This window comes from Carettochelys insculpta, chromosome 2 (assembly GCF_033958435.1).
Source record: "Carettochelys insculpta isolate YL-2023 chromosome 2, ASM3395843v1, whole genome shotgun sequence".
Lineage (NCBI taxonomy): Eukaryota > Metazoa > Chordata > Testudines > Carettochelyidae > Carettochelys > Carettochelys insculpta.
In genome coordinates, this window is record NC_134138.1 from 185854261 (window position 1) to 185866991 (window position 12731).

Below are 12731 nucleotides of genomic sequence, written 5' to 3' on the forward strand. Positions count from 1 at the left end.
GATTTAAAACTCATTCCTGTGCAGAAAACCATCAAAAGCTTATACACCCACTATGTGTGAAGTTTAGCGACTGAATTGCAACTGCAAAGTACAACCACTTTACAGAGCATCTCTCTTTTTTCAGTAGTCAAGAACCCTGTGCTTAAACTGTGAATTGCTTTTCTAAGCAATGGTTGTGGTATAAACATTCAGTCCATGGAAGAAGAGGCATGGAAGTGAAATGTTAAACAACCTGATATACTCATGTTTTAACAGTCTGAAGAAACTCTGACAACTTAATATTTGAACAACATGTTTAGTGTTTGCAAACATGCTCTCAATGCATTTTTAACAAGTGATACAGAACCTCAAAAAATAACAGTAGTTTACAGTTCATTAAATGACAGCTAAAGTATAGTAACAGGGATGTAGATTTTTGTATTACTACTGTTTTAACTATTTAAGAAATATCTGGGTGCCTGGTGCTGTAGGAGTCGTCATGACAGGCTCCCTGCCCAGAGAGTTTTCCAGCATAATGGGCTGATGTTATAGGCACACATTAGCTGTTGTAATGAATACACTGTGTCCTACTCAGTACAGTGGAAACTGTGATTACTAGTGTTGATGGAGTAAGGCCTAAAAACATGATCAAACCTGTTCTGGGATTATTTTTGTGTTTTTTGACAATGTTTTAACTACCATTTTAGGATTTATCTGCAATACAGTAATAGTAACAGAATATGATCAGATTTATTTTGTATTTTAAACTTTTGGATTTGAAGGCATACATTATTTCATTTCTGTCTCTCAGTGGTCAAGCTGATGACTCTGAATTTTAAATCATCAGATGGAGGAAAAAGGGAACAGTGTTCCTTTTAGTGAGATAGGAGTTTTTATACTTCTTGGATGTATGGTTGCTTTTATTCTCATTGTTGCATGGACATCCTGAAATCTATATATAGGAGAGTATGTGAAACAGATGGACTTGATTGTTGATAATGTTAAACACCAATAATGGGGCTTCCGTTTTTCTTTCACTTTCTGATTTTATATATTTTTCATATTTTAAGGTGGTCTCTTGTGAACCATGAATATTATGCACTGCAACATGCTGATAGTACTAATTTCTATATCACAGAAAAGGTAGGTAGAGACTTTTGCAAATTCCATTAAAAAAGCTATTGCACGAGCAGTCTAGTTTTGAAACTAATTTAGGGGAAAATTTTATTTTTTAAGTTTCATTTTAGAATGCTTGGACCAACCAGGTTGCAGTGGGTCAGGCTTGCATCATCTGAACTCTAGCTAGCAAAAGTGTCATAAGATAATTCGACATACAGGAGTGTAATTACAATACATTTTTATGACACTTACCATTAGGCAACGATGCTCAATACAGTGGCATGATTCCTTCTTCATTAAATATTTCTGAGAGCAATTAATTGCAGCAGATTCTGTGCAAATTTAGAGCTATTTCACTGCTATGAAAATCATCACAAAGTAAAGATCATAGTGCTTCAAATTTAGAAACAAAATTCAGCCCTCTTCTTTACCATCAGTGGTGCAGTTGCACTGATGGTTGCATCAATGGCATTTTTAACATTGTGCCATTAGCATTAATTGCAGCATGTAGATTATGATTATGCATTGTTAGCCATCTTGGACTTGAGTGGTTAGCTAAAATTCAGGTCTTGCATGTTGGCTTCCTTAGAAGGAGAAATTTATGAGCATCAATTGATAAGCACTTGTATCTTTGATGCAGTCCTGGTTGTTTATGTACAAAGTCCTATCTGCTCAGACACAGGAGACAGTTCCTTTGACTTTGCCCATTGTTCCTAGCCTCTTTTGGGATTTTTAGCTTTTTCTCAGGGTGATGCTATCAGTGCTTCCATGTCTGTTGTTTTCTTGCTGCTACCTTTTCTCTCCCATGTAGTCGGTCTCCTGCTTTTTTCAGGACGTAGCACACGCCCTTCTGCCAAAAGCATTACTCCATGAATCCCCTCTTCTCAGATAAATTCTTGAGCAGCTTCACAAGTGGGTTTCTTTGGGTGGTGACATATGCCAGTGTTGTGTTTCTGCTATCCGTTTCAATAAGGGATCTTAATGTCTTATAACTGTGCTGAATGAAGAGCTCTGGGTTTGAGAGCAGTTTCAATGAGGTACAGCTTAACCCCTGAAAATATAAAACCAGTGGGGACTGTATATTTAGTGTGTGTGTGTAGTGAACAATGACTCTTGACTTTGTTGTTCAGCAAAGAATTCACAGTTAAGGTGGAAATGATGATTAACTGACTCAGTATTTATAGCACCCTGCCATCTCCCAGGCTTGGAGATGAACGGGCTGGGGCTGGGCCTGGGGCCACTGCAGTGAAGCAGAACTGCCTATCTGGGAGATGGTGACAAAGTGAGCCTGGGTGTTGCCTCATTCCACTTCTTGTATTTCCTGGTGCTGTGGTGAGTGCGGGGGGGGGAGGGGGAGGGAACGACCGCTGCTGCCAATCTGATTTTTGGTTGTTGGTTTATTTTTGAGTGTGAGGGGTAGGGACAGAGGTGGCCAAAGTGAACTGAGAGGGGTTCAAGGTGCTGTCATGTTGAACCTTTCAAGGTGCTGTCATATCAAACCTTACAGTTCAGTGCATGGACAATTACAAATTTCAAAGGGAGAGCAGGGGCCCAAACTGTAAGCTTTAGCTCACTGGCCTGCATCAGTGCTAGAGAGAAACTAACACTCACTGGTGTCTTGCTTTCGTTAAACTGTGTTTGCTCATTTTCAGCATTACAGTGGTAACTGGTTTCGAAATGTAAAATAAGAATTCTGATGCTGACCACAGTTTTGATGTCCGAAGCTTATTCAGTCTTCAGACATTCACTCCCTCAGCTGCGGATGTCTATGCACATACACGTTCACTGGGAAACAGCACAGAGAGAATTGAAACCTGTAAGATGTACAGGATTTGAAGAAGGCTAAAGAAAGCCTCAGTACACCACTTCCCTTTTTTCTATGTGACGGATCTGACCTATTAGAAGTTAGCTGCAAGGGCTGTTTAATACTTGCCACCTCCCTGCTATATGCTGTAATTCTGCTCTGGCTTTTCCTGTATGATGATAGTTGAGGTCATTTTAGGGCCCAGATGTCAGGGCAAAAGGCAGTTCACAAAAATATGTAATTGCATGAGCTTTGATGGTAATTAATTGTAACTTTAATAAAAATGGGAAATGTACTAATTAAGTGGGATACACTAATTTAAACTATTCAAAAGCCCGCGTTCCTGTCTAGTTTAGTTCTGCTTAGCTCACTGAAATGGCAACTGTGATGAATTTGGTGTGAAGAATGCACTCGGTATGTTGCTATAAAAGGCAGTACCTGTAAACTGTTCAGTAAGGGCCTGATTCAAAATTCAAGACAAGCAGTGGGAAGACTCCCATTAATTTCAGTGGGCCTCGGAACAGGCCCTAACTGGACTGCACACAGGCAAATAGTGTAACTAAATTCCCAAGTGATGAGCATATCCAGATACTGTCTAAATATCAAAGTTTTAAACTGAGCATTCTAAATAATTTATCATTATTCAGTGAAGATGATTTTGTTGGGTTTCTTGTAAGGTAGTTGGAATTTATTTTTGTGAAAACTTCAATATTCGTCAGACCAGTTTTCACCAAATGAAAACATCCATAGGGAATTTCAGGTGCTCATTGAAAAAGAGAATACCTGACAACCAGAAAAGTTTCTGGAATATTATGGTTCATATATACTGTCATGGTGGATTGTGGGACTAATAGTTTGGGTGCCTTTTTTCCCCTCTCTTCTCCGTTAGGCTGGGCTTCCTGGCTGGACTGCATCTCTCATGATGCGCTTCCTATTCCCTAGGAAGACTGTGGTGCATTATGGAAAATGTAGTCTAACCAGAGAAGCTGGATTAGAGATAATGGGACCATGAGGCACCTGAATGACAATTCTCATGAGAAGTCCATACAACAGAACAAGAGGAAGAATTCTGCATGGACTCCTCTTCAGGGTCAAAATGATGGACTGGAGTGGACTGGAAAAGCAGCATCGGTTGTCCCATAACCTCAGTTGTGTAGAATGCAATGTCATCCACAGCCTCAGAGACAACTCTGACGTTTGATTATAACAGGTTCACAAATGAGCTACTGTTGCCATCATGAATGGGACAGACTACCAAAAGGAGGCTACCAGGCAACTCTCCAACACCACATTCTATAGGCCACTCTCCTCTGATCCCGCTGAGGAGTACCTAAAGAAACTATACCATCTGCTCAAGATACTCCCTAGAAAAGCAGAGGAGCAAATCTGCACAGACACAGCCCTAGAGCCCCAACCAGGGTTATTATACCTACTACCCTAGATCCATAAACTTGGAAATCCTGGATGCTCCATCATCTCAGGGACTGGCACTCTCACTGCAGGATTGTCTGGATATATAGACTCTCTACTAAGACCTTACACTACCAGCACTCCTAGCTATCTTCGAGAAACCACAAACTTCCTGAGGAAACTACAGTGCATTGGTGACCTTTCTGAAAACACCATCCTGGCCACCATGGATAGAGAGGCTTTCCTATACCAATATCCCACATGAAGATGGACTACAAGCTGTCAGGAACAGTATCCCTGATGATGGCATGGCACAACTGGTGGTGGAGCTTTGTGACTTTATCCTCACCCACAACTATTTCAGATTTGGGAACAATTTATACCTTCAAATCAGTGGCACCTATGTGGTCACCCGCATGACCCCACGATATGCCAACACTTTTATGGATGACCTGGAATAACGCTTCCTCAGCTCTTGTCCCCTAGTGCCCCTCCTCTGCTTGCACTACAGTGATGACATCTTCATCATTTGTACCCATGGGAGGGAGGCCTTTAAAGAATTCCACTGTGTCAAAGAGTTTTCACCACACGATCAACCTCAGCCTGGACCAGTCCACATAAGAGATCCACTTCCTGGACACTACAGTGCAAATAAGTGATGGTCACATAAACACACCCTGTATCAGAAACCTACTGACCACTTTGATTACCTACACGCCTCTACCTTCCGTCCAGGGCACACCACATGATCCATTGTGTGTAGCCAAGCGCTTAAGTAGAAGCACATTTGCTCCAATCCCTCAGACAGAGGCCATCTCCTGCAAGACCTTTACCAAACATTCTTAAAACTACAATACCCACCTGGAGAAGTGAGGAAACAGGTAGACAGAGCCAGCTGTGTATCCAGAAGGCACCTGCTACAAGACAGGCCCAACAAGGAAAATAATAGAACATCACTACAGCCCTCAGCTAAAACCTCTCTAGCACATCGTCAGTGATCTACAGTCCCTCTTGGACAATGATCCCTCAGTCTCACAGCCCTTGTGAGGCAGGCCAGTCCTCACCTACAGACAGCCTACCAAGCAGAAGCAAATTCTCACCAGCAACTGTACACCACACGAGAGAACTCTAACTCAGGAACCAATCTCTGCAACAGACCTCGATGCCAACTCTGCCTGTGCACCGACACCATCACAGGACCTAACCACATCAGCCACACTGTCAGGGGCTCATTCACCTGCATATCTACTGAGGTAATATATGCCATCATGTGCCAGCAATGCCTCTCTGCCATATAAATTGGCTAAACTGGACAGTCTCTATGTAAAGAATAAATGGACAGAAATCAGATAGCGGGAATGGTAATGTTCAGAAACCTGAAGGAGTACACTTCAATCTCCTTGGACGCTCAGCAGATTTAAAAGTACCATGCTGCAACAATAACACTTCAAAAACAGACTGCAAACAGAAATTGCAGAGCTACAATTCATTTGCAAATTTGACACCATCAGTTTAGGATTGAACGAAGACTGGGAGTGGTTGGCCAACTACAAAAGCAGTTTCTTCTCTCTTGGTGTTCACACATCCACATTAGCTGCTGGGAGTTGGCCCAAATCCTCCTTGACTGAATTTACCATGTTAGCTCTGGCCTTTCTCTTGACTCGTACTCCCTTCTTTTCATGTATCTGTTTGTTTATACCTGTCTCTGAATTTCCATTCCATGCATCTGATTAAGTGGGTCTTTACCCAAAAAAGCTTAACCTGTAATAAATCTGTTAGTCTGTAAGGTGCCACAGGACTTCTTGTTGTTTTTACAAATACAGACTAACACAGCTACCCATCTGACACAATTCCCATGAGGCTGTACAGCGGCTTTTCAAAATCAAAATATTTTGAAGTTTGGCTGCAATATTTAGGATTTGGATATATTTTTCTGAAAAGTCAACATTTTCTCAGTAGATAGAACCCATTTTCTGACAAGTTCTAATTTTAGGCCATGCTTATAAGTAAAGATTTCTCTGGATATAAACTTCAAGAGATTTATGTGGATATTTTTGAAATTTGTTTTTCATCTGTGTGCATTCTGGCTTTCTGTGGTGTTAGCATTTATTTTTAATTTGAAATATTCTGTGTCTGTGTCTTGGAAATGGCGATGGCCCTACTAAAGGTGTTAACAAGCATGATCACAAAGGATTTTCCTCAAGTAACTGTGGGTGCAGTGATTACTCATGTATATTTCTGTGTATGGAGCTATCCATGCTAGTGAGCAGTGTTTGCGAGATCAAGCGTACAAGGCATTATGCAATGTACAAAGCAATTTGGTTTTATCCCAGTTTGACCGAACCTCCGGGTGATGGGATGCTGTCTCAGAAGACCCTTTGGGATTGCTCCCCAGTGTGCTTAGTACGCCATTTGACACCTGCCTTTTTTACTCTTGAGGGGCTCCCAATCACCATGTCCTGCTGGGTCAGATTCTCTGGTCTCCCCCCAGCCAAGGCACAGAGTTAGGGTTATCACGCACTAGCAGAGCAATGCAGATGCTGATATACTTCAGCTCTGGGAGTAGGCAGCTCTAGTGCACAGTAGCTGTGTTGCCTGTAAGCTGTGTGCTTGTATGGTTGCTCAGGAGATATTCAGATGCTGCCCAGCTGATTAGCAGAGCACCCACAGCTGGGTTTTTGTTTCGCCTGGTAGTGGTTGTGCATGTTCACACATGCCTCAGTGCAGATAAAAGTGTATTTTGTGCCTGGATGGAAGTGATCTTCATATGTCTGGGAAAGATTACGGGGAACGTTGTACATCAACCAGGAAATCAACACCCGAAAGGGATCAAAACCCCAAATCTGTCTGCACAGAGGGCTCATTAGATAAGTCCCTTTTATCAATGCAAGGGAGATATGTACAGTGGTGCTTCCACCTGCCCTCCCTCCAGTAGTAATAACTTACACTGGGCTTGGCCATAAATAAGAGTTTTTATTAAGCATAAACAATAGGATTTAAATGTTTATAAGTAAAAACAGACAGATCAAAGTTAAGTTACTAAAATGAAATGAGAAGAAAACACAGCCAGCTTCAACTTTGTTCTCTGTAGCACCAGCCAAACCCTCTAGACTTACAGGACAAACAAGGCTTTTTAGCAGTCGTAAGATGGTCACCCAGTCATTAGGGTTCCATGCGCAGGCACCAGTCATCACCCTCATTAACACATTTAAAACTTTCAACAGACATGTAGTCCATATTTCTAACTTCACATGCAACAATGATACATGAACAAAGATAGAATGTACAGATCCAGCAGATCCTAACATTGAAATGGATAGGTTACATGAGGCATTTGTCCAAAGCATCTCTGAGTTATATTTATATTCATAAGCCAATTTTCATTGCAACACAGCAGCAGTCTGTCACACTCTGGTCTGCCCCTGTGAAGGCACAGAGGTGAGGTCACAGCCTGGAGCAGAGCAACATGGTCACTGAGATTCACTCAGTTCTGGGAGGGCTCAGTCAAAGGGACTTCTGATAAACCAAGAAGAAACGTTTTCTGTTGTACTAAAGCTGTTTTTGTGTATTTCTAGTTGGGACTAAACCTTATTTTACTCTTGTTTAATAAACTCCTTTCCCTCCCTGAAAAAAATTGAAGGGGGACTTTGATCACATAGTAGAGTTTAAACAGATGAAGTTTACCAATCTCCAGGGACTGTCCAAAAATTTATTTTTAGCAAATATATACAGACCATGTATGGGGTTCCTTTTATTTAACTGTTAAAAGTCATACCAGACAACCTTCTGTGCATGTTTCAGCTTATTCCAGGATCTCCTTCCTTTCTTTTTTCCTTTTTAAAATTCAGATTGATAGATGCTTCAAAGGCTTCCATGAGGGAAATGATTGAATGAACTAATTTAGGAAAAGGCTGATATTTTTCCTCCCCTCCTGAATTATATAATGGGAATGCTTTGCCTATCACGTTGAATTGTGGCACATGTTCTCCAAGGAACAAGGCCTGGCTGAGCTTGGCAGTTTACATATAAATACCATAGGTGTACAGAAGGTTTCTAAGAAATATGGTTTGAGCAAATACACAGGCTGTTTGAAGCAAAGCTCCAGGAATCCATTTCCATTCAACAGAGGTGACGAGTGTGGGGATTCCATGGAGGTGGGGGTGGCACCAGCCATGTGCCCCTGTCCTCCTGCCTGTGCTCTGTAAATCTCCCAAACTCTCCCTGTTGCTGCTCCACCCTCACCCACCTCTTCCTGCAGAAGCACTCTGCTTCTGGTGAGTGCAGGGGACAGTTCTGCCTTTCCCCTGAAGTGGGGTGGCCCAAGAGCAGCGTGAGCTATGAAGCTTGTGCTGCTCTTGCCCCCCACCCCCCATCACCAGAAGCAGCACAGTTCTGACAGTAAGTGCATGGTGGGTGAGCACAGCTCTGGAGGTGCATGCGACCCCTTGTGCACCCTTCCCCGCCACGCGTCACCTCTGCCGTTCAGCTGTAACCTCAGTGAGTTTGATCAGGCCCATATGCAGGGTGTGTGCACGAATTCTGAAACCACAACTCCCCCCCCCCCCCCGCCCGCACACACACACATCCAGTTTCTCTCCTTTCCTCCCTGCTGGGCTGTGCAGGGGGAGCCTGCGAGGCACTCTGGGGGTTGTAGTTCTTAGGCCGACTCCCTGCCTAGAGAGCTGGCCCTGGAGCAGGGAAGGGACTACATTTCCCAGCATGCCTTTGGCCACTAGCCACAGGAAAGACGAGGATGAAGGAGGATGCAGTGAGATCCCTTTACTACTGTATGCAATCCCTGTTTTCACTCCAATTTTTAATTAATCACGCTCATTGCATGTATCAGAGGGTAGCCGAGTTAATCTGTATCTTCAAAAACAACAAGAATCCCTATGGCACTTTATAGACTAGCAGATTATTTGGAGCATAAGCTTTTGTGGGCAAAGACGCACTTCGTCAGATGCATGATTGCATAGCTACTTTGAATTCCTTGATATTAAAAAAAAAAAAAAAAATTGCAGTCCACATTTACACAAAAATCACCCCCTCTGCCCTTCGAAATTCTTGCATATTAATGTTTCTGTGCTGAAGGAGATTTTTTTTTTTTCTGGGGTTGTTTCTGTTTGGTTAAGAAGAAAGTTTGCTAGCTTTTTGTTGCTTTTAATTCATGCTTTGGGTGGGACGAGACTGTCATTTAGAACATGTTGGATTCTACTGCAAGGAAGATTGTGATGAGTTTGTTTATTCCACTCTTAAAAAAAAAATGTAGTGTGTCTGACTCTGGGTCATGTAAATAAGTGAGAAGATCATTAAATGCCATCAGTATTACTCAGATGTCTGCGACTTTTATTTGATGTTGTTCCCTGTTTACCACAGTCTGGTGGATATGAGCTGTAGAGAGATAATTATACAGGCTGCTTCTACATGGTCTCCCCATTTTTTGCTTAATAAGATGCTGTTGTGAACATAGGGAAAACACCAGAGGTCATGACAACTTTTGTGTTCTTCAGTGAAGCTAGTACATTAATGAATAGAGGGATTAAAGCAGTGAGCAGTTTTGTTCTACCATGCGGAGTGATGCAAAGACCTCTTATGAGAGGCGGACAAGTTAACGTTTTGCACTGTTGGCAAAGATTAACTGTCCCTATGTGGATATTCAAAAGCCTATGTGCAGGCCATATTTTTGAGGAGCTGGTAACTTCTTAATTTACAACCTTTCAGGTGGATGCTGGTTACAGATCTTACCCAGTCTGAAGCTATTTGCCAAGAAATTAATGAAAGTGGTAGGGAATTTTGATGTGAAACTGTTGTGAACATGAAACTGTTACCATATGTCTCACAATTGTATTTTCATTTTCCTATGGTGAACAGCACATCTGTGTCGTGGCTGTCCCATGGGGAACTCCCAGCTTTGAAACTGTTCTCTATTTCCTTGTGTAACTTTAACCACTGCTCCACCCATGCTCTCTCCCCAGCCCCCAACTACCAGCTCTCTTTTCATGTGCCATTTCTAACTTTATAATGAAATGAAATAGTCCTTGGAGAAATCAGTGCAAAGATGAATAATAATCTTCTAAACCCGGGTAAGGACAATATTTTAGCAGGTCAGCAGCCACTGCTTCTACTAGATATGAGTCAAATAAAGAAAAAGAGGCTTTGGATCCAGACTGCCATTGCCCTCTATCCAGAAACATTTTGGTCCCAAGTTTTGGTGTGGCCTGTAATAGAAGAGACACAAAAAAAAGCATAATAGCATCCTATTCTTCCTTTCTCATTCCTTTACTGTTTTGTTCATTTGTTGCTTTGTTTGCTATTCTGTGGGGAAAATAGTAAAAGTACAAATGTAAAAAAAGCACGTTATCGCCATTTTTAATAAAATATAGGAAATTATCAAAGATAGTAAGAAAGCACCTTACTTATACACAGTGTTTAAATTTAAACCTGACCAGTACTTTAAGGGACCTCTTCATTGGTTTTACTCTGTGTAATTCTTTGAACAGGTTTATCGTAACTAAAAGGCCTCTAAAATAATTCAGACTTATCATTTATTTATATTATAGTACTGCTTAAGAGCCCCAGTCTTACTTCATGACCCCAGCGTACAAAAGAGAAAAGGCCCCTATAAACAACAGGAGCAGAGAGTGGTGGGGGTACAATATAAGGTGTATTCCTTATTAGGGTGGACTGATTTAAATCAAAGTACTATTCATTAGTTTTTGAATAAGTAATTTTTAATTATTTTGCTAAAGGTTGGTCACTATTAAAATACGTTGATCTGTAATTTTAAATGTACTTTTTATGCTAAATATGGTGCTTCCTTTTGTAAACCAGGAGGACACACTATATCTGTACACATTTATTTAAGCAATTATGTAGCTTTTATTCAGATTCATTTTTACATTTTTGGCTGTTTAGAACATGATGCATTTGTTGAATACTCTGGTTAATTTGTACTTGTAATTTTTGTCACTCATTTATGGATGAAAATTAAGAATCAGTTAAATACATAAAACCAGAATTTTAACATTTTTATCAGTTAAATAAAATTATCTTAAAGGTGCTAGATACATAAACAAAGTTTAACATGTTTGTATTTAATTTTTAAACTAATTTATTAAACAAAGGAAGTATTTTCAATAATTAATAAATTGAACTGATTTTTTCTGGTTAGGTTCTACGATGTCTGGTGTTTAACTGGAATGGCCAGTTGAAAAGCCAGTCACTGCTGACTGGGAAGTTTAAAAGCTGGGTCAGAAGTCCAGTGGGTCAAAGACAGGTTCCCTACTTGTCTCCATGCACCTCCTGGAAGCAACTGACGTCCCCCAGGCCTGTGGGTGCAGGAGTGGCCAGGGGGAGGCCCTGTGAGCTGTCCCCTCCATGAGTGCTGGCTCCCCAGCTCCCATTGGTTGGGAACCGTAGCCAATGAGAGCTGCAGAGGTGACACCTGCAGGTGAGGGTAGTGCATGGAATCACCTGGCTGCCTAAGTCCACCTAAGGGCCATTCTGGCCACTTGCAGGAGCTGCTTAAGGTAGGTGCTGCCAAGAGCCCATAACCTGAAGCCCTGCACCCAGCCCTGAGCCCCACTCCTGCACCCAAACTCCCTCCTGGAGCTTTCCCCTCTCCCACACTCCATACTGCTCATCCCCAACATGGAGTTCCCTCTTGCTCCCTACACCAGACCTAACGCTCCCAGCTGGAGCCTGCACCCCTGCCTGCACTCCCAACCCTCTTTTGTGACCCAACACCAGAGCTCCCCCTGCCCAGTGAAAGTGAACCAGTGTGCGAGGGTGGGGGAGAGTGAATGGGGGAGGGAGGTGGCCATGGGGACAGGGGACAGGGCAAGGCAAGGGTGGTTGCTTTTCTGCGATCAGGAAGTTGGAAGCCTTTATTCCCTATGACTTTCAAGATTTCAGATTGTATAGATCTCTCCGAACTGGTTCTTATTCATGTATTGGAGGAGGGAAAAAAGCTTCCCTGATGTTCCAACTCCCAGTTGGTTTTTAGTATTGAATGAACTAGCCATTGACAAATTTCCCCTCTTCCTTTATCCTGGTGCAGCTTATTCCTTGCAGTGGACCTGGCCAGATACTCTGGGTGACAGTTGATGAAAGGCTAAAGAGGGATAAAGCTCTTCTCTCTTTCTGTCCCTTCATCACACACTTACTTGAATCCAGTAGCCACTTTGTCTCCCTTTCTTCCCCACTTCAGCAGGTGAGTAAAGAGGAGGGCTGGCCATCCCATAGAGGAGGACTTTGTTCTTCTTTACTACTGGACAAGTCTGAGCAAGAGTTGTGATAATCCAAGCCCATAATGACAAATCATTTGCAACATATCGGTTCCTGCATATATTGGTATTGAGGTACAGGGCCTGATTGTGCTTGCATCCTCGTGGGTCTAGGGTAACCAGATGTCTTGATT

General features: G+C 42.2%; 1 protein-coding gene across 2 annotated transcripts in view; it reads left to right on the forward strand.

Annotated features, from left to right (window-relative positions):
- ELMO1 (engulfment and cell motility 1) overlaps window positions 1-12731 on the forward strand; it is a 504510-nt gene that overhangs the window by 112232 nt on the left and 379547 nt on the right. For both annotated transcript variants that reach the window (XM_074988098.1, XM_074988096.1), the window contains exon 4: window positions 1050-1122. In XM_074988098.1, coding sequence (XP_074844199.1) covers window positions 1050-1122 — 73 coding nt within the window. The remainder of the gene's footprint in view (window positions 1-1049; window positions 1123-12731) is intronic.